A 22494-nucleotide genomic window follows, 5' to 3' on the forward strand; every position below is an offset into this window, starting at 1 on the left:
TTAGGATTTGACCTTGATCTTTGACCTTTGACCTCTGTCCAATTTCACTCAAAACCTAATCAAGTAATTGTTCCATCATACATCATCCTCAGACAAATTTTGGTGAAATTTGCTGAATCCAGTCTTCAGTTATCGCGTAAACAGATACAATTTAATGATTTGACCTTGACCTTTGACCTTTGGCCGATTTCACCCAAAATCTATTCAATTAATTGCCCCATCATACTTTATACTTGGACCAAGTTTGGTAAAATTCTAGTCAATATTACTCAAGTTATCGCGTAAACGAATGCGGACGTACGTACGGACGGACGGACGGACAACCCGAAAACATAATGCCTCCGGCACCACTTCGTGGCGGAGGCATAACAAATACAGAGTGGGAAACTGCAGGGTGAAATGAATTTTTTTTTTTTTTGTCAATTCAAACTTCAAATGACATAAGGAGTAAGGTACAAAGGTGATGAAATGGACAAAATTTCTTTATTTCATTTTTATAATCTAAAGGAATTTAAGAATTTAAGGACAAGGATATGTAGGGCAATCAGTACAGTCAATCGTTACTGCATGCAGTGTTTACGTGGTATGCAAAGCATACTCGCTGCACTGGCTGGCTGGTGATCACGATGCATGCCACTCATAAACGCTGACTGCACCGGCACTTGCAATGTTGGGATTTACGGTGGTAGAGCAGGCACGTACGTGTACGTATGTGCACAGCACACACAAATTATGATGATACGAGGGGGAGTGGCTTCTGCACTGGTTATGTATTTTAGCTTACCACCATACAGCTGCTGGAGATCTGCATACGAATGCAACTTTTCAGTGTTGTTTGCAAACATGATTTTATATAGACACCTTTTCGTGTGTGCTCGTCAAAGAAAAGTGTAAATATTGCCTTGATTCGAAAGCTAAATTTCTTGAGATAGAACTATCATTTTGCCATTAAATTTGTAATATATTTTAATGACATGAATCTCTTTCATATGACATAGCTTTTAATAATCTGCCTTTCATAGAATTTCAAAAGTAGTAAAAATGCTCTCGAGAGACACCCTGTCCCTACATCTTCTTCTAAATCTGAGGTGAAATGTAAATTTCTTGGCATTTCTACATTTTTGTGTCACATTTTTATTTTTTGGCGATTTTTTTCTGCGTGTATTGAATGTCGTTATAATGCAGAAATGCGCGCATCCAGAATTACCATGCCATCCCGTAATACCATACCCAACGCTGCATGCTGGCACTGGTCCAATGGTTCCTGACCACTGAAAATCACTGTCGGACCAGTAACTTTTTCATGAATGCCAGACCAGTAAAAAATGGAAAAACTGGGAACCTACTAGTCCAACTGACAGGTCAGACCAGAAGAAAAAAAATGGGTTAGTGTGTAGCCCTGCCATACCTGAAAGGTTGTAGAGTAATACCCTGTTTGTGGCTGTTTAAAGGTTTTTTGATGCTGTAAACAAATCTGGCAAATTATTTTCAACCATTTCATACAACTCAAACAAGACTATTGATACTCACTATTGTGCCTATCACAAAAATATGACCAATGACAAATGCAGTGGTCAAGATTGACCAGGACTAAACCCAGCACCATGTTCGCTGATATACGGGAGTAGTAAGTCGGCTTGCAGCATGATGTACAATTCCTATGCAATACGCGTGTGCTTTGCGATCTAAATATGCTGAACGCCTTCACATGGCATGGCTTGTGAATGTTGCATATAATAAAGCGCCATCATGTCTCATTGCGAAAGCACATTAAAATAGCTGCCGCACATGCACCAACTGCAAACAGGGATTGCAATTTTGGTGGTGTTGTTGATGATTTTTTTCCATTTTTTTTTTAATGGTAACATCCACTTCCACAAAAAAAAAAAAGAATTTGTGGCCCACATCGCATTGGCTCATGAAAGTTCTATAAATTTTATCTCATGACGTTATGTCGTTACATTACATGATCTTGAGGACATGTTTTCAAAATCCATGAACATCGGGAAAACAACAACAACAACAACAAAAAAGTTTCTTACATCCTTTATTCCTTGTTCCTTAGCTGTGATGATGTTCAGTAGAGTCTATCGAAAATAAACTTTTGGCTGCGAGATGCTGTCATTTACTTCGACCCGAGGTGAGAAAATTTCACTTTTGTCAAAGACTGTGCCCACACTATCGCCCAACGGTAACTATACACAGCCCTGTCGCTGTACACAAGTGTCGCGACAGGGCTGTACCGACTGGAGGCCACGTAATCTTTAAATTCTGGGGCGCCAACACTATTCTGAATTCACTACACCATATTTGTTACTCAGACTATGTAAAATGATAACTTTATCTATTTAGCTTCTGTCTTAAGCAATCGATATTGGCATACAGATATAACAACTTACTGAAAATGAAGCCTTTTTAAATTGTATACGCTGCAGAAATCGCAGAATCGCAGAAATGATTTGAAATGTCGGCGCAGCGCAGCACTGCAAAATGGTGGGCAAAGGGGGCGCTGTCGACCGTGCTGGTGTCCAAACTCTAGCAGCGCAATTTGCATCGTTCAAAGCTGGGAAAGATTTTTTTTTTTAAATCGCACAGCGATGATCACAGCATTCCGGGTTAAGATCGGACTTTTTGCTCAGTGTAGGACCTATGTTGCATGAGGGCTCACTATGGACTGATACCATGCTCATAGTTCAAGCATTTCAATTCATGTGAGCGATTCGTAAAATTTGTGATAAGAATGTAGAAATTTTCAACAGTTTTGTTGTTGTGTGGCCGTGTTCGAGGGTCTGCACGTCTGACACTCACGCTTGCACAGTCCGTCTCACGCCGTGCGAAGCACGGCCACGGCGTCTGGTCGGTCGGGCTAGCCCAACGCTTAAGTTTTGTAGATCGGTAGTGTAGTGTGATAGTAAATGTGTGGAAAGCATGTATTAAGTGCGTCACTGTGTTTAGCAGTATGTTACCGAAAATGTTGTAACTGTCGTGAACTGGCGCACGGCCGCAAACTGCGACCATTCTACTCTATGAGATGGCCTAGTGTCAGTGACTAGAGTAAAATATCCCGTTTGCGGCAGTTTAAGCATTGTTAAGAGTTTTTCCAACTTGTAAACAAATCAGGCAAATTATTTTCAACCATTTCATATATCATAGACAAGATTATTCATTAACGCAATTGTTTTCATGAAAGAAATTTACCATTGACCAATGCAGTTTTCATGATTTACCAGGGCAAAACCCGGCACAATTTTCGCCGATAAGGGCGATATGCGACGTAGTATTTCTGCTTGCGGCACGATGTACAATCCCTATGCAATACGCGCGTGCTCTGCGATCTTTAGCTGAACGCCTTCACATGTCTTGCGAACAATGCGTAAGCGCCAATTCCCATTGCGAAAGCACGTGAAAATAGCGTGCGCACATGCATTGGCCGCAAACAAGATTGCACTTCTGGCGGTGTTGTTGATGTCTTTCTCGTGTTTTTCTCATTTTTTTCGATGGTAACATCCACTTTCTGAAAAAAATGGCGGCCCACATCGGCTCGCGTAAATTCTATTTTACGTGAGGATATGTTTTCAAAATCCATGAACATCGAGAAAACAAAAAAAAAAAACAGTTTCTTGGACCATTGTTTCTTAACTGTTATGTTAAGAAGTAGGCCTACCGAAAATTTCATTTTGGATGCGATATGTTGTCATTTAGGTGAGAAATTTTCACTTTCGTCAGAGATCGTGCCCATTTTATCGGTTGGTTTTTGTTGATTGCTAGTGTGTTAGTATATGTGCAGTGTGCATGTAACAGTGCAATGCTGTGTTTAGCTGTATATTACCGTGTATGTTGTACCTGCCGCGAACGGCTGCACGGCCGCTTACTGACGCAGTTACTCTAGTCTATTTCCACGCTTCAAATTACGGACAGTACACAAATCAGAATATATGGGACTACGTTACAAGCAAGTTCTGAAATTGCAATGTCTGTAAAAAGATCTTCATATTTACAGATATATAGCACAGCTTTGCTGGCATTTTCGGCACTTTAGTACTGTACGTGTGCAGATATTCTTAGCCACGAAAAAGCGCAATTCATTCTATAAAACCAAGGGAATGCAAAGAAGATCTTTACCTGCATGTACGCCGCCATTTTCTTCGTCACATAGGATTCTGTGGACTCTTCTATCTTCGAAAGGTCGTCGATCTCATTATTACTGGCGGTACTCTTATAAGAAAAAAAAAAAATCTAGACCCTATATGAGTTTTGACAGACATATACTTCATTCATTTACTCATTAAGACGTTTTGAGCTTTTTTTTTTTTTTTACAATTGATCTTGATTATTTGATAGTCACTACGTTTTAAAAAATCAAGTTATTTTCTAATTTACCACTGTGTCACTTTACTATGATATGACCACCCCTATTTAGTATATGGAATATTCTTTTAAAGTGTGGTTTGGCGATGGCGCACAACCTTGCAACTCGAGAAAATAACTAACAAAAGCGACCCGGTTCCCACGCCAGCCTTCGGGTTCGACAACTTGAGCTGGATGATAAAACTTACGATTATCTCCATGTTGTAAGGTTGGGCAGAATTTGGGCAGAGTTTCGCTAACATATCGGAATCACGGAAAGACAAGAAAAGGATACGCATTTATGATGCGCCTTGGCGCCTCATCAGGTTGAGAAACAGAAGAAAAGGAAACGAGATTTTGTTGGACTATGCAAGATAAAAGTTAGAGAATAAGCAGGTAATTTATCTCAGTATGAGTCATGAGTATGAATTGGAATGCATACTGTTGGAGTCCACGAATTCACTTGTGAGGTGCGGTATTCTCACAATGACCAGGAATGATAGCATTCAGCGATAAAAGTTTGGAGTGTTAGAGGAAACAACGGAGAAACAACTGCACAACTCGAGCGGCGCGGAGAACTTGTAGGCCTACCATTAACATTATTATTATAAATATTTCGTACCAGAATCTGTGTCTATACAATTAAAACCATGTGTGAAGGTGTGATTAAGCGACGGACGACACTCTATTTTATGGTCACTCTGGGCAGCTTTGCCTGTTTGATCCTCCTCGGCATTGCACTCGGCACGACCAGCTGGGTCCGGGCCGATTTAAGGCGGGACATAACAGTGTTCAACACCTCGCAACCACTCAGAGGGTTTCTGGGTTCGAATCCCATCGACAACAGGGATCCTGGAGCTTTCATGGGAGTATCGTTCTTTGGACTCTTCTACGGATGCAAGCGATTCAACTACGGGCTAGGGGGACGGAATTATGAGTGCTACTCAGGTAAGACAATAGGCCCTAAAGTAGTATTAAGGAATGATAACCATTACTACAGAGTTAATCGAAAAACTTAGGTCATATTCTAACACTCAAAAGCATTTCATGGTCAATACACTTAGATTTAGTTTGGATGGCACCATTACAATCCAGTGGGCCTAAATATATGAATAACATAAGATATATTATGTAGCCCCTTTATAATCATGTATCTATTTTTTAAATAAAGATATTGTGTATTAATATCTATATGCATAGTATTTTGTATTTTAATCAGATCTATGATTAAATATGGATTCTTTCCACTTGAAGTGTATGGGAATGACACCACATCGCCCCCCCCCCCCCCAAAAAAAACCCAACAACAACAACAACTATCTGTCCAATCGGCTATCTAGATAAACGTCCTCATAAACGTCTACTTTGATGTGTTAATTTGGCAACAAATGAATAGCGCTTGCCTACTTTAAGCTGACTAAACTTATCCCATTTTAAGTCATTTTCATATCTTGTGTTTATTTGAATCACCAGCTGCAAAACACATTTATGAGGACGTTGCGCTCTGTTTTGAACACAAGATATTACGACTTGAACTAACAAGGACGTTTCGTCACTACTCAAAATGAAAATCCAAAGTGTTACTTCAAGAAGGACAACTTATCGATTTCAAAACCAATAGAACGTAGGATGTTTGTAGGAAAGGTGTGAAAACAACAAAGCCGTGCCCCCTTTTTTTTTTCATGGAAGTCCAAAGCATTTCGGTGCTATGAGAGTACCCTAACAATGTAGGCCCTATAAGGGCTGCACATATCAAAGTATATCGCACAGTGGTATCGTATAAATATTGTGTGGGTGTGTGCGTCACTTGAAAATGCCTTCTGCGTGGATTTTGGCAGAGCATGGCGTTTCGCTTATTGTTCCCACTGGAACGTTAGTACAAATGGGAACGACTGGCGCACAAAGGAGGCTACAAAATGTCAATAGAGACTCGTAACGACCTCCAAAAAAGAATGCCCCAAATATTTCACAAAAGACTTCAAACTCTGTTGTATTCATGGCTGACTTGAGCTTTGCTGTGCATGGCGAGGAATATAGCAGTGTGTAGACTGTGTCTCAAATATCGTCTGGTATGGTGTCACAGAAAAAAAAGGCTACATTTCTGCCCAGGTTACCAGTTTTTCCCCTTGTGTTTTAAGAGAGAACAGAATGGAGTAAACTATCGACAAATAAAAATATATCTATTTTTATTCCCATCCTCTCTCTCACACACATTCTTTCACGTTTAGACATAACGGGATGAAAGTGAATTAACTGAATGAAGGTGAATAAAATATCTGTCGTCATTTAGGATAAAGTGTTAATTTTGGCGCGAGATAATATGATTCCGTGTATAATGTTAAACCTAAAGTAAGGTATCAGTTCCGATTCGAGATACAAATAAATCTGGACTCTTGATGATCCACTCAGTCACTTTGAGAACATAATTGTACTATACTTTGAATCATTATGCAAATATAGAAAACGGTGAATTCAATATTGTTTTAATGAAATGAGATAATACAGATAACAAAAGATAGCCTGTGCTGCATAAAGTTTTGAAACCTGAGATATTTTTCTACAAAAATGGTGTAAATTTTATCTTATCCAAAAAAGAACATATTTATGCATATTTTCTTTTTTTTCTCAGTAGTAGTCTGTCACTGGGCTGATCTCAAAATAAACTTCTTCTTTTTTTTTTAGGTATCAACATTTTCAATATCGTCACATGGATATCCCATGCATATTTTTCGTACATTTAACATTATTTGTTTTCGTTTAACAGAAGCTGTTGTAAATGAAAGTTAGTGCAAATTGTCTGCGCCTCATAGTCACGTCAATTTCAATCAAAATGCTTCTATGTCTGTTTGTTTTTATTCACGGTTGAAAATTCCTTTGTACATTCGCTTTGTCCATTCCACAGCCCCGATTTACAAGAACGTGCAGCTAAAATAGTCAAACGAGAAGAAAATTGTTTTTGAAAGTTATCTTCTGCCTTCTTCCTGCAACAGTGCTCAGCGAACATGCCGAAGTCTATAACACCGGGATCGTCATCACCGTCATCGTCTTCCTCATTCCCGCGGCGATTTTCGCCCTCGTCTCCACCATCTTCGGACTCGTCAACATGCTGACGATTCCCATCGAGACGATCCACGGCCCGGTTGGACTCTACGTTTGGAACATCATCGGAGGTAATTAAAGAAAAGGAGCGACTCGTCCGAGCCGAGCCCTAGTGACATATCCCAGAATTGCTTCCCTGCGATATGGCCGTTTGGCCGTGTCTTGGTCGTTGGTTGTCGTTAATGTTTGTCTACCAGATTTTCGTCTTCCCGCGTTTACGACAGTAAAAAAAAGGGGGGAAAAAAGGAATGATTGTTCCTTAACGATCATCGTATATAAAGGGACTCCAGGGGGCATTTCATGAAGGAACTTGTCGGATAACATATCTGACAAGTCAATTATATCGACAAGTTTTGAGAAATTCTTTAGTCTGATTGGCTGATTTCTCTGAACTTAATTATAAGTTAACTTATTAACTTATAATTGACTTGTCGCACATTCTATCCGACAAGTTCCTTCATAAAACGCCCCCAGGTGTGATTATCTGGCATGTGAGTGATTTTGTGTGCTGATCATAGTGTTATCTAGCATGTCTGTAGTTTCCAGGCGAGGGATAGCGCAATGCTTATTTCTGTCATGTTCATTAAAGCGTTATGCGATGACTTTTTAAATAACGTGATTGAATGTGCGCATGTTTTGCTTATAGAGTGCAGCTGTTTTATAAGTTGTATCGGGACGGGAATGTGTTGTTTTTTTGTTTTTTTCCTTTCTTGTGGCATTGACTGAAAACATTAAATTTATTGATTTTTTTTTCTCAATCACATGATAACTTTCTCTCATTCTGTTCACCTCTCCTGCAGTACTATGCAGCGCAGTGGCCCTTATACTCTACCTGGTCGTCTACTTCACCCAAATCCAGTTCGAGGTCCTCAACCCGTCCGACCGCGGGCCTCCTTTTAACTTCAGCACCTCCGAGGCCCATTTCGGCTTCTCCTTCATGCTCGTGGTCGTCACCTTCCTCATCTTCTGCTCCAACATCGTCATCGTCCTGCTGGCGCAGCTCGTCGAGAACCCGCGGATATTCAGTCGCAAGAAGCGATCGATGGACGTCAACGGCAAAGTCGGAAACGACATCGGGTCCGGCATTATGTATTGACAGAATCATCCCTCGATGATTCCCATTGCCGGTTTCACTCTCTAAATGAACTTCGCGCCTTGTCAATACGAGACCTCTCGTTAGTGAGAGAGTTTTGGAGATAGAAAGCCAATATCAAGAGTTTGACCACTTGTCGGAAAGCCGTGGCGATACACCAACGGGTTTCTCATTATCAAGTTTATAAATCAACGCTTTATAGATGTTAATAATATACTACAATGTGATCTGTCGTTTGTTTTGCGGTTGTAGCGTTCATTAACAGAACAACGTGGGGATGTTAGTGGGCTGATGGGGGCAGAGACGATCACGCATCTCTGCAGACCAGCTTTATCTGAGACTGGAAGGCGTGTTGCTATAAGGTTTGCAAAAGATGTCGACTTACCACTTTCGCGTTGGCGGGAAAATGAGATGGTATTTTTAATACTCACTTACAAACACACACACACACACACACACACACACACACACATACAGAGAGATGACATTCTCGTAATATTCAAAGAACTGGAAACGGAAATATTTTCTTAATTGCTTTGGAAAGTTGAGAATCCCGGTAAATTGTCCTTTTTGTTTATCAAGTATTAAGTGGACTTTGTGTCATCCACAATTAGCAATGGTTAGTTTGTTATCGTTGAGGAAGTATTATTTATTTGTGTTTTACTAATTTCATGCGTATTCAGTTTATGACGGAAAAGGAAAAAAAAAACAAATTCTGCTCGTGCACGGTATTATTATGTAGAACGTATTGTACACAGCTTCTTCAGTACTACAAACTGCGATGTAAATATGATAAATTATTAATCATCATAAGCAACGACTTAGCCAAACACGTAGTGAAAAGTATGTCTCGCCCATATCTTGTCTATATATAAGATGAAACTCTGCGTTTCGTATAGAATAAAGCTTATTTTAAAAAAAAGCATTTTGTCTTTGCTGCGAAGTAGTAACAACATTCATAACTTAAGCTGTATATAGATTAACTTATTATTTTGGTGAACTATAGGATTGTGACCTGACCGACAAATAGAACAAATACCCAAACAAACAAAGAAACAAACAAACATAAACAGGTTGTCTCCTTCATGTTAAACCATAAATTATGTAAGTATACATTGCATCAACTCTTTACCAGGCCTCATTATTGTGTCCAGGTTACTCACATTAAGCTTGCTCAAGATCTTGAAGCAAAGAGCAGTGAGGTGGCAAGATGTAACAACATCTCATTTTATTATGGAACGACATGCTTGATAAATTACAGCTATCAATAACGAGTTGTTTATATCCGATCATTAACCATTTCTTTTTATCTTCTTTTTTTTTTTCTCTGAGAGGTTTACTAATCTTGCCCTAACGAGGCCTTTGCATTACAGCATAACACATTTTGTCGGTTGGATGTTCATAGTATATTATGCTCAATCACAATCTTTTGAAAATTTTATTTGAACATTTTTTTTTTTAGGATCGTTTCTTTTCCTTTTTCCTGTCCAATCTTTTTCTTCTGTCATGGTTGTCGCAATTATTTTCACTTCTTTGGGGCTCTCTGTGGCTTTCCGTGTGACCCGTCTCGATAGTTATCTACGTGAATTGTAAAACAGTACGATAAAACCAACAACTAATCAATATCCGACATAACACCATTATAATAAACCATTTTATTCGGTTGATTTGTCGTGATTTTATCTCCATTAATATAGGAGCGAAACTCTGGCTGTAATGCGCATTCATGTTTTGTCCTTTTTCTTTAAACGATTGATTGATACCAATTGCTGTTATTACAATTAAAACGACTAGGGAAACCTTTGTGTGAGATGAAGTACGAGGGGAATCTCTGTTGCAGAATAGACCTTTTCATATCGTTTACTCAGTATCTGATATCCTCGCAACTCTCAGAGTGATGCGGATTTCGTTATCTGATGTGGTTTCCGTTACACCTGCTTGGTGTAACGGACTTCTTGTACCTCGAATAGTATCATTATTTTTTGTTCTTCACGATAGTGTAACATTCATTGCACATTTCGTCGAGGTTCGTAAAAGACAGGATTTGTTTGGAAACTAATAATCCTATAGTAAATGTATATTGGCTTTGAAGCGATGTGTTTCGTTAATCACTAATACCTTGTTTGTGTACATGGATATTACGTTATTGCGATATTACATGCATAAATAATGCAATGTGTACTACACTGTTGAGGATTCATTTCTTAAGAATTAGCTTGTAACTATGATATTGGCAGTACATGTACTACTGAATAGTGAATAAATGCGATGCACAACATTGTTATCATGCAAGTTGTTCAGTGTGTTTCATGTCCATAGTATATTTGTTTCACAGCATCGATTTCTGTGGTTCAATACAGCGTTTTATCTTTTTGTTTTTACCATTTATTACTGCTGTTTAGTACAGTATAAAAACAACAGCAATATAAGTATATATATATATATATATATATATATATATATATATATATACAATATATACAATATATAATATATCTTTGTTTGTTGCAACTGACTGACGCCCAGGTAACCATCACTGGCTATCGGGCCAAAGCTCGGTAGTCTAGTGTAGGGGCGGATCCAGGGATTCTGTAAAGGGGGGGGGGGGGGCGCAACTAATATTTTCTGGTGCCACTTCAGGTTTCATTTCATTTTTTCATTTTATTTCTTTTGTTCTTAACGAAAAATAAAGGGGGGGGGGGCGTGCGCCGGTTGCGCCCCCCTCTGAATCCGCCACTGTATAGTGGATATAATAGGACGTCTCTCTGTAGCACTCGTGATGTCGTAGGTTCGATTCCCACCAGATTATGTATATATGCTCATGATTTTAATCATGGCTATTACTAAAAACGAACCAACCAACCAACCAACCAACAAACAAACAATAAAGCAACCAATCAAACAAACAAACAAATAAACAAACAAACAAACAAACAGACTAATAAACAAACAAACCTAACTAATAGGTGTGTATTAAATTGCGTGAATGAAGGACAATTAAATTTTGTCAATCAGTTGCAATAGCAATTATCGACCTTTTCAGTTAGTCGTAAAACTTTCTGATTTTGTGCAGCTTTGTTCAATGTATTTAATTCCGTCTAACCTCTCTCTCTCTCTCTAGTATAGTAGTAAGAGGTGCCAACATTAATTATGATGGCTTCATGAACTTTTCTGAAGAGAGAAAGAAAAACACAATCCCCGAGATTTAACAGGTTGATTTGGTGTTGATTCGATAGGAATGAGACGAGACTAAAGTGTATACTAGTACACTTCAATGTATAGACGGTATACCTTACCATAAATCGCCATCGTCTGGAACTCAACGCTGCCAGAGTTGGCATGGTATTATGCTTTCTGGCATAATTTTAGACGTTTCAGCATCTATAATAATAATATTTTAGCATTACGCTAGGCATAATTTGGCTGTTTTTAGCATAATTCTGGCGTAATTTCTACAGAAAAGAAAATAATCTCTATACGGTTTTTGTACTGTGGTACTGCTTTTTGGTTGGTTTGTTAGTTTGCCTTTTTTCTTGTCAGCTTATCGGGCACCACAAAATATGGGAGGACAATTTGGCAACACAGTTCGAATGGGCACCACAATGCGATTGGGAACCATAATGCAATTGGACACCACAATTCAATTCTATTTTTATTGTTTTTTTTTTGTTTTTTTTTGCTTGTTAGCCAATCGGGCACCATAATTTGTAGCAAAAAGAAATGTGAGGACCTTTTTGTTCTTTTTTTATTCTTGTCAGCTGATGAGGCACCACAATGGAGTTGACTTGATTTGACATAATTTCATGGCAATTTAGCATGATTTTGGGCCGCTTCAAGCACAGTCCCGTGTTTTTCGCTGGTCACACTGAGTGGAAGTGCGCCCGTTGTTCTTCGGCTGTTAGCGCTCGAGTTGGCCAGCAGCATTGCGGATAATAGTAGTTCGATTCTTTTTTTTTCTTTTCAATAGACTAATCATACATATCGATGTCAACAATCTACTTGTATCTAGTAATTGTAATCGTGCACTGACGTTACTTGTATGGCTTCTTTCAATGTCTTTAAATATCTGTCTGGATCAAAGACTATGGCATAAGGTCAACGCCAACGTCTATGGACATTGTTTACTTTATTTAGTTGGTTTGTGTATTATATGTGCATAATTGAAATATATAATTATTTTGTCCTTAATAATCTGTTAATTCCTACTTAATGCATATCAATATACCTGCTTGAATCAATGCGCGTTCACTCTCTATTTGAAGTCAATCAATCAAAATATGGGCAAGCTCATAATAGGCCTACAATATCATATTCTGGTCTAAACCAATGGAATAAACAGCTTAAAAACCGCAGAACACTTCCCAATTCAAGTGTGTGTGTGTTTTTCTGAGTAGGTCTAAGAGAACGTCTGTAGAATTATCACACTCATTAATCTTCTTGTCCATCTCTTGTTCAATCACTGTATATGATGCTGGTTATCTCATATTCAAGTACAATAACTGTATTTTGTTTGATGAGATATTTTGTCCTGTTAAGACATGCTTCAATACAAGTTGTGCATGTACTTGTTATTTCATGCCATATGCCATACCATGCACTCCTCCTTCAATGCACCTGCTGTTTGCCGAAGTCAGTGTTGACCAAACACTACAGGAAAGGAATGTTATTTGAACCTTGAACTTAAATTGTTATGTTGGACCAGCCTCGAACAAGGTCTCTGGCTGACGGAGTGAAAAGAAACAGGTTCCGTACTCAGCTTTGCCTCAACGTCGAGAGGAATTGGTAATGATATAATGATTAATTAAAAAAAAAATTTAAAAAAGCTGGGGACATATACGGATTGATGAAACGCTATGTTTATAGGTTCTCTTGTTGGATCAGAGATTAGTGAAGATACTTTGATGACAAACGACACCAGAGAAACCAGTTACAAATGACTTTATCCCCCTCCCACGCCTGCCGTTTCCTTTCAAAAATCGTCTCTCCTTGCTCTTGATTTTCTCCGGCTTCAAAGTTAAGGCACTGTTCATTGTACGTTGTCGAATCGTACAATATAATTTTTGTACTTCACCAGTCTGTACTGGCCAAGCATGTCTGTTATAACCCTCCCAATCACAATAGTAAAGAATAATGCAGTGTAATCGGTTTAAAAAGCGAACAATAGCCCTCATCGCTTCGAGGAAGTGGAAGTCAGATTAGGATTATACCACAAGGGTACGGAACACAAAGAAACTGAAGCCAAGTGTATCAACAATTAGTCATTAAATCAAGCCCTTTTCCTCACAACGATTCCAGTTGAAAGACCACTACGTAGATCGTTTTCTCTCTGGCGGTCGCTGCAATGACATCAAATGAAAATAACACCACCACCAACAACAACACAGTTTACCACTAACAATAGCAAGCCTTAGATTTGCGACGTGAACGTGAACAATGGAAACAGCTGCCCCGCGCATGTGCAGAGCACAATCTTTCCCAATAGCGTCGTTTACGCGGTCGAGTCGTTCGACATCTTCTCAGCGTCGTCTTTGCATTCAATCTGAAGCTCGCTTTAAATACAAAGAGATGACACTTCTTGAAGATATCATCTTGCAAGGCATTAGATTAGAACCCCGCTCCAATTACTCCCTCCGATACTTTGATGGAAGGTATAGGGCTTACACGGGTAAGTAATTCCCCACAGTCTAAGGTGTTAAAATTAAAAAAATTCTGTAAAATAGCTGGGAGAAATGAGGTGTTTCATCTTCACTAACCTGGATAAGTAAGATAATACCCTTTCATCCATCAAATTTCCAAGGCGGGTTCTTCAGCCCAAACTCTGTCCCCAAGGGTCCGCAAAACCAGACTATTATACGAGTTCTTTTCACTCCAAAAACAAAACAAAAAACCCTATTTTCTCCCCTAATGCACCTAATGAAATATAGTCCCTTCAAATTCCATGAGAAAAGCTTTCATCTTTTAACCAAAATGCAGTTTGTAGAGGAATTCATACTCAATATCTGCAGCTATTCACTTTTCTGCCAAACTGCATTTCTGATTTTTAATCAATTTTTTTCTTCATTTATTTTGGTATCTTTGGGGTCAGGGACATTTCATTTTATTTACAGGTGTGAGCCCTATATCAGTTGATGGAGAAATGTCAATAGACTGTGGGCTGCGCCCTCCCTCGTTGACCCAGCTTAGATTTAATTGCTAACACTCTAGGTCACTTCATGTTCAAGTTCGGTTCGATTACATAGAGTATGTGGACAGAAACGCAGACAAGTGAATATCATTAAAATCGAACAAAAATGAGAACGTTGTGGAATTTTAAAGTTACATAATATAAACTTACATGTGTTAGGCAAAAAAAGTAATATAGCCAATGAATGAAGTAGTCACATAAATTCTTTTTAACCTTACCAGTTTCCAAAAATATATGACATATTTGAATTCACCTAAAATTGTTACTAGGCCTGTTTAATGTTTTGCATTTGGCATTCTGAATAATTGTCAATTAAGACAATTTCTAATATGATGGAGGACCACTATCTTCACACGCCATTGGGATTGTTTGCAAACAAGTCATTTGGTGTCACATCATGAGTCGTCACAATTCTTGCTTCTTCTAGAATCACTTTGTGCACTGATGTATAGTGATTATTGTGTTTGCCATGCAGTCTGGAGCTGCGCAAAGTCATGTTACACTTTCTATTAAAAAAAAAACCAGAATGATCTCGTAATAATGAGCTTTTACCGAGACAACAGGTATTCTGAATGTCGACAAACGCTGCTCCGATGTACTGTTTGACCCCGATCTAATACAAAGCGTCACTAATGATTAACATAGGTGAGGGACGGGTGTCTGCATGTTTGTCTCTATTAAGCTCTATAGGGCACAGAATCAAGTTATTTATTCTTATTTGAAAGGGCAATATTATGATAAGCAGTTGTTGCACCATCCGCTCAAGTACATTCGACGTTAATGACATTTTGAGACTGTACGGGAATTGGAGAGACTGGTCTATTCGTGTCTTAGTCCTGTCTGTTTTCAAACAACAACAACAGCAGCAGCAACACCATCAGCAGCAGCAGCAACAACAGCAACAGCAACAAAAACAGCAGCAACAGCAACACTACCAACAACAGCAGTAGCAACAACAATAGCAACAACAACAGCAACAGTAGCAGGGATAACCTTTGTTGTTTTACTCAAGCTACAAAACACTCGCGAGTAATTGAATTTGATGTTACAATATGCCATGATATGCTATCTTCAAAACGTGACCAGACATTCAATCGACACCATTCTATGTACAATGTAATTTGTCTTGTAATCACCTATTGTTTCCATTCCTTCAAGACGCCACTCGGTGTATAAGTGCATTGTACTCTAAATTTTGACTTTATATTATTTGTTTTGTTTGTTTTCTTTTTTTATTTATTTAAACACGGGTAAAAATACTTGCAGTCAGCCGTTAGGCTGTTTTTCCAGCAAGTCCGTATAAATACACTGTACAAAAACATAATGTGGTACAATCAACGTACAGGATAATACATAGATAATAATTGACATAACGAAACAAAAAGATGAGAAAATACATATATACACAACACTCTTTGGTAGAATCAAATGCAAAAACAGTAGAATGCAGAAAGAAAAATTCTCGGAAAGAAGGTGATTTCAAAACAAAATTTATAACTCAGAAATAGAAAAACTCATAAATCAAGTAAGAAAACAGATGGTTATCCTTCAGAAATTGCGCTAACCTTGTACATGTTCTCGTGGCTTCCGGTAATTGAATAAATTATTGAGCTGCTATGTAAATAGTGCTACTTTTGCAGAAATTGGTCTTTGGTTTTGGTAACAGTTATTATGCTTTAACATGAGCATCTGCTCTAATCTAGTACGATTTCAGTTGTTGCATGTTATCAGAATATAATTTTCTGCAAATACTCGCTCGTACATATACAACTTGACGGTAAAGCTTGTTTTATGATATTTTTAAAGTCATAAATGAGGATGGATTTACAATATGATGATATTAATGACGCCAGGTTTACCTAAGAGTTAATCATGAATGACTGACAGGCAGGTCATTCAAGGGGCAGTGTTTTCTCTGATTGATATTTCTGAATGCATTGATAAGTTACTGAATTTCTGATGATACCATTCTTTATTTCGTAGGATAACGTCGAGCTTATAGATAGTGTGTGTGTGTGTGTGTGTGTGTGTGTGTGTGTGTGTGTGTGTGTGTGTGTGTATGTGTGTGACACCATCATCTCTTTCCATCATCTAGCATATGAAGAGATCGAACGCAAAAACAGGTAAATGCCACTTTCAAAATATCTAAAAAATTATGTCATCATCAAATAAAGAAAAATAGTTCTTCTGGAGACCCTAAATCTCGAGACAATTTCTCTTCGAGTACTAGTCTGTTCTTGCATGGTATTATTAATTCTAACCCCGCCTTTTCTCGCCCCCCCCCTCTCTTTCTCTTATAAAATCATAATCCTTTTTCCCTTCAGATTTATTCTGTAATTTTGCAGTTATTATAAATCTGACAACCAGAGTATTGTGGTACATGATTGTGGATAACCAAAGTATATCACCGGTAAACAGCTGAGGGACTGTTTTGATGATCTTGTTCTAAGCCACTTGGGTAGAGCGTCCGTGTCGCCATACTGCATGTATACTGTATTTCTACTCTTGAACTGCCTTTCGCCCTTTTCACAAGACGGGTCGAAGAACTTATTGAGGATTTCACCACAATAAGCCAGTTCGGAGTTCCACTTTGCGCATGAGCAGAAACAAGGTCATTCGGACCAACAGGCATGTTAGTTTTTAAATTTAATAGGATAAGCATCTGTCATAAAGTAATGATTATTCATGTAATCCTTATAAATGCCGCTTGCCAGCACATCCACCTGACAGCAAAAGTGGTATTTGGCAATATCAATAGAAAGAGATTGTCAATACATCCAATGCAAAATAATGAAATGGATGCTTTCTCAAGTGTGAATTGACAGATCATTCTGCTCATCTGGTCTACGCAAGTTTATTCTTTGTTTGAACGGGATTGATGAATCCCATAAATTGTTTGGTTATACGTAAAGCTTATGCATTATGTCGCTCTGAAAACGAGTGAAGTGCCCCTAACCAACTGAGAAAAAAGAAGGGTCATTCGTACCAATGTGCCCATGAGCTAACTCCGAACTGGCTTATAGGCGAGGCTCGTGCTGGTTACGGAGGCTACCAGTGACGTATCAGACGACCTTTTACTTAATGATACACAATAATACCTCTGGATTCAGCAAGTGGCATGGGGCAAGATCATCCTATTAGTCACTCTAGTCTTTATTTCAATTTGTATACCGGTAATCTGCGGACCCAGTGAATGAAGCAGTAGGCCCCATTACATGTATTTTGTTGGGCACATCAGTGAAGTTTGAGAAAAACATGTGTCGTCAACGCTGGATGAGAAGACCGCAACAATTTGTACTTTCACAGTGAGGCAACGATGATTGAGAAAATATTGAGAGAAATCAGTATACTTTCATTTTTACAGCACAATGAAAAAACAAAAAACAAAACCCCAGTCTTCGGAAAGCCGGGGAATCACATGGACCTTGTTCGTTTGTTTGTTTGTTTGTTCATTTCCATCTGAGAAGATGGCTGGATAGCCCATATTCAGCTACACTAAGCTGGTCTTCCATGGGGTCCAGTTGGATGCGAGGAGGGACCACTTCACTGGGTTAGACTAAGGAGGTTTTATACATGGAGTAACAACAGTTTCATTCCCTTTGATCTCATGTTTGATGCCGCCACTAAGAAATATTTTAAGTATGTGCAAAACTGGAGCTGCCTCACAGATAGGAAGACAATTGACCAGTGTCTCATTGCATAATCACCAGCCACTTTCAAAGGAAGATAATATGTCTTTGTGATGGTAATTACTTTTCGCTACCCCTTCTTAATAAAAGGTAGGCGGTACAGACACGAGGATGCGCGAACAGAAATTGAGCAAAAAATGCTGAAATAAAGCTGAAAATTACTCGACTGGGCATATTCAATTCAATTCATTTCAAAGTTTATTTCATTTTTCGACAAAAGACACACTTCTTTTGAAAACAGAGAATAAGGTAAACATAACATTATGTATCGAAGAGAATGTAAAACAATTGAGGAGGACCTTATAGTAATTATACATTGTAGTAAAAAAAACAACAACAACCCAGAAGTGATCGAAATAAAGTACATGTATAACTTTGCTTAACGTGCGAAAAATGGAGAGACCCACTAAAAAGACAGAGCTTGTAGAATGTGGGCCCCTCTGAAATAATAACATCACTGGAAAGATTAATTGAAGCATCATAAATACAAAAGGAGAAAAAAAAGAGGAAGAAGTCTGGAAGCCCACTGAGAATTAGATTCACAGATAAATACACTTACTATCATAGACGTGAACAACATGGGACAAGACTAGACAACAAAACAACTGCTGGAGAAAAGGCTGTACGGAACAAAACGGGATGGACAAGACTAACAGACGCGAACAAACATGAAACAAGACTAGACAACAAAACAACTACTGAAGAAAAGGCTGTACGGGACAAAACGGAATGGAAACGATTAACAATATGTGGGCACTAATCTGATATATCTATCAATAAAGAATTATACTTGAAGATTATTCCATATTACTTTCAATTGGGGAAATTAAGCCGAAAAGTGATAAAACCAGCTTTCCAGGATGGTACAGTTTTAAACATTTTCACATGATACAGCTCTGATTTACACTTTTGTGCAAATTAAATGGACGGAATTGACTTTTGTTTTGCATGCTTTATCATGAAGTGAAATTTCATTTCATTTAATGAAAAAATAGGCAAAATATGGCCAACATTATGATAACGTTCAAAATAAATCTTCAGATTGCTCAGCAAGACGGCGGCGTCGAACATCGATTATCAAAGGCACAAGTGCACCTGTGGAATTCTTTTGTACATTGATAGAAATCTGACAACTGTTTGAATAATTACAGCCAGTTGGAACTCCATGTATAAAACCTCCTTGGTTGAACACCTTGCTCTTTGCGATGAATGAATGAAGCGGGATCTTTCACGTGCACGAGTTGTGACTCTCTCACACACGGGACCTCCATCTTATGTCCTATCCGAGGGACAGAGTGTTTTGCCTCTTGCTAGAGGGGACGGTATGATTACACACAACATTGGTCAGTCCAGACTCGGGTTCGAACCCGGGTCCTTAGGATCGTGAGGCAAACACGCTACCGACTGAGCCAACTCACCGCCCTATTAACCGTATGGCATGTGATGTGCACTACTCATGATGAAACAAAATAAGGAAGTACACAAAAGTGCGGTGACTGGGCCGTAACTTGAAGATAGAACCAGCTCGTATCCTCGTGAGAGGCTTTCTGTTGACGCGTTACGAAGTTAACGTCATGAATACACTTTATTTTAGTGATGAACTTTTATGACATAATGGCAGAAAACTCCTTATTGACAGAAATGGAGACGCATTTATTATACATAATTCTGGAAAAAAGAAAGCGTAGGGGGAGATGGGTAGGGGAATAGAGGGAGGGGAGAAGGAGAGAGGGAGAAGTGGGGGGGGGGGTAGTTTGCAAGCACAAACCCTCGTCGGTCGTAAAGAGGAGCCAGTGCCATAGCATCCCTTTCAGGATTTTTCCATGTACCATGGACCGAGGTCCATCAAGGAGGTACTAGGCGAGCTCGCCTAGTGCCTCCTTGGGTCCATGCATATAGGCCTACCATGTACATGTAGTTCTATATGTACTAGGTGCTCCCGACAAGGTTGGGTTGATGTAGACCTCCTGACCACGACTGCAATCACGGCTTACGCATGGTGATACACGTGTTCTACTACAATAGAATCGACGTTATAATCAAATGTGGTGGAATTATATTCGTTCTAATCAAAGTCTTCTTCGTCTCCATTCCTTCAGTGTTCGTCGAATACGAGAATGTGTACAACACAGACCTGGTCGTCGTCACTCTCTTGTTCATGATCCCCGCCGTCGTTTTTGCCGTGGTCGCCACTTTCTTCAGCTATCTGAATACCACACGTGTGCCGCCAGAAACTTTGCACGGGAGACCAGGACTGTATCTATGGAACGGCATTGGACGTAAGAATGTTTGTTTGTTTGTCTGTTTGTCTGTCCGTCTGCCTGTCTGTCTGTTTTCTCTCTCTCCGTTTCTTCACATTTCAGTGTAGGGCCTATTGGAGTGTATAGGCAAAAGGTCGGTGTCTGGCGAGGTACAATGTTATGGCAGAGTTTGAACAAGGTTGGTGTATAGCTCGCCAACCATTGCTTTAAAAACAGTGACAACGGTTAGATTGGACATATTAACAATCATGATCATATACTGTCTTAAATGTACAGTCTTTCCTGTTCGTTTGTATATTATAGTCTAAACAATTACTGTTTCACAAGGTTATTCTAAAATCATTTCCTTTTTCTGTGACTTTATATTTTGATATATGCTCATCGAGGTAGATAATACGATGGTGAGGTAGGAGTTATCTATAGTTGTAACTTTCTCTTCAAACCTATTCCCACTCACCCTTTCCCTCCCCTTTTCCGTCTTTCACTCGCTTTCTTGGATCATCTCTGATATCAATCTTTGACTCTTTGTTTGCCTCCGTTACATTTTCCAACTTAATTTGTCAGTAAACGTGAAACATATGGCACTTACAGCTGTATTTCATACACAATCATTTCATTTGGGCATTATAATAGTTATCGTGAATAATTATGATGATGATTACAATAACAACAACATCATTATCACTATCTGTCATAATTTGATATCCTCGACATCTGTATATCCCATTAAGTTTGATATGTTTGTTGTGGCCATGGCATGGTGTCTGTATCGATGTTTATATACTTTCCTCTCTTTTTATCCCCGATATTAGTACATGTAGCTCGTGACGAGAAAATCCTAAAGATCTTTTCTATAAGGTAAAGATCTCTATCAGTCTACAAAACTAAATTTCTTAACTCTCGTTCTCAGCCATTTTCGATGTCTGTTTCCACCTTGAGATGACCTTGTGTCAGTCCCTGTCTAGTCTACTATTGTCATTTATATTCTAACAAAATAATTGTTGGTATTTATTTTCCTCTTATAGTTCTGGCCTGCGTGTTGTCGTTGAGTGTCTATGCGGCCCTGTATCTGACCGAAATCCAGTACGAGGCGCTCAGCGTGGAAGACCGCCAGTCCCAGGGAGGGTTCTATACCGACCGCTCGTTGCTAGGTTACTCGTACTGGCTGGTGGTGGCCAGTGCCGTGCTGTTTGTCTTCAACCTCATCTTGATCCTCATGACGCAGCTGGTACAGGATCCCCCGGAGTGGCTGCTGAGACGATATCGCACGGCCGACTTTGAGCAGCCTCCAGCAACCGAGCTAAAACTGGGAATCATATACTAGCCACACAAACCTTGTAGAAAGAAAGAAATATTTCTAACCGTCAAAAACAAAACAAAATAAAAAGATTGATGGCTTATTGTTTGGATAGAAAGTGTGATCGAGACGATCGGTGATCGGTGATCGAGACGAAACCATGCGATCATTGGAAACAAGACTGACCAAAACCAAAGCATCTTATATGATGCTTACCATGCACGACTCTAAGCAACACATTGCACTTGGCGACCAACTACAACGTGACCATGAAGTGTCCTCAACAAAACTCCTTATTTACTTCCACCACATGCACATGCATGCACATTAAGGAAACTGTATGATTTCTTAACCTTTTTCTTGACAAACATATTCACTTCCTCTGCATAAGCATGTATATAAATACATGAAGAAAAACAAGACGAAAACCATGAAAAATAAGAGACGTTTCTTTCTGCGAAAATGCCCTGTGAGTTTACTGCAGTTGTGGAGTAGAAAACAAAAGAATTCTTTCATAAATCAAG

General features: G+C 39.0%; 3 protein-coding genes across 6 annotated transcripts in view; 2 read left to right on the top strand and 1 right to left on the bottom strand.

Moving 5' to 3' along the window:
• The window catches only part of LOC140241516 (bromodomain-containing protein 8-like), a 46775-nt gene extending 42629 nt beyond the window's left edge, over nucleotides 1-4146 (bottom strand). For all 4 annotated transcript variants that reach the window (XM_072321255.1, XM_072321253.1, XM_072321254.1 and 1 more), the window contains exon 1: nucleotides 4123-4146. The gene's annotated coding sequence lies outside the window, so the exon portion shown is untranslated. The remainder of the gene's footprint in view (nucleotides 1-4122) is intronic.
• Nucleotides 4147-4997: 851 nt separating this feature from the next.
• On the top strand, nucleotides 4998-8542 carry LOC140241518 (clarin-2-like). The gene is made up of 3 exons (XM_072321256.1): nucleotides 4998-5295; nucleotides 7338-7517; nucleotides 8247-8542. The coding sequence occupies exons 1-3, from the start codon at nucleotides 4998-5000 to the stop codon at nucleotides 8540-8542; spliced, it is 774 nt and encodes a 257-aa protein (XP_072177357.1).
• Nucleotides 8543-20106: 11564 nt separating this feature from the next.
• Nucleotides 20107-21997, top strand: LOC140241386 (clarin-2-like). Its single transcript, XM_072321117.1, has 3 exons — nucleotides 20107-20110; nucleotides 20512-20691; nucleotides 21699-21997. Exons 1-3 carry the CDS (start codon nucleotides 20107-20109, stop codon nucleotides 21995-21997), a joined length of 483 nt encoding a protein of 160 aa, XP_072177218.1.
• Nucleotides 21998-22494: the final 497 nt, after the last annotated feature.

Source organism: Diadema setosum, chromosome 18, assembly GCF_964275005.1.
Source record: "Diadema setosum chromosome 18, eeDiaSeto1, whole genome shotgun sequence".
In the NCBI taxonomy this organism is placed as follows: Eukaryota; Metazoa; Echinodermata; class Echinoidea; order Diadematoida; family Diadematidae; genus Diadema; species Diadema setosum.

Coding starts and splice junctions, on each gene's coding strand:
- LOC140241518 (XM_072321256.1), top strand. CDS start 4,998: ATGTGTGAAGGTGTGATTAAGCGACGGACGACACTCTATTTTATGGTC. Junction 5,296..7,337: donor GAATTATGAGTGCTACTCAG/GTAAGACAATAG, acceptor TTCCTGCAACAG/TGCTCAGCGAACATGCCGAA. Junction 7,518..8,246: donor CGTTTGGAACATCATCGGAG/GTAATTAAAGAA, acceptor CCTCTCCTGCAG/TACTATGCAGCGCAGTGGCC.
- LOC140241386 (XM_072321117.1), top strand. Junction 20,692..21,698: donor TCTATGGAACGGCATTGGAC/GTAAGAATGTTT, acceptor TTCCTCTTATAG/TTCTGGCCTGCGTGTTGTCG.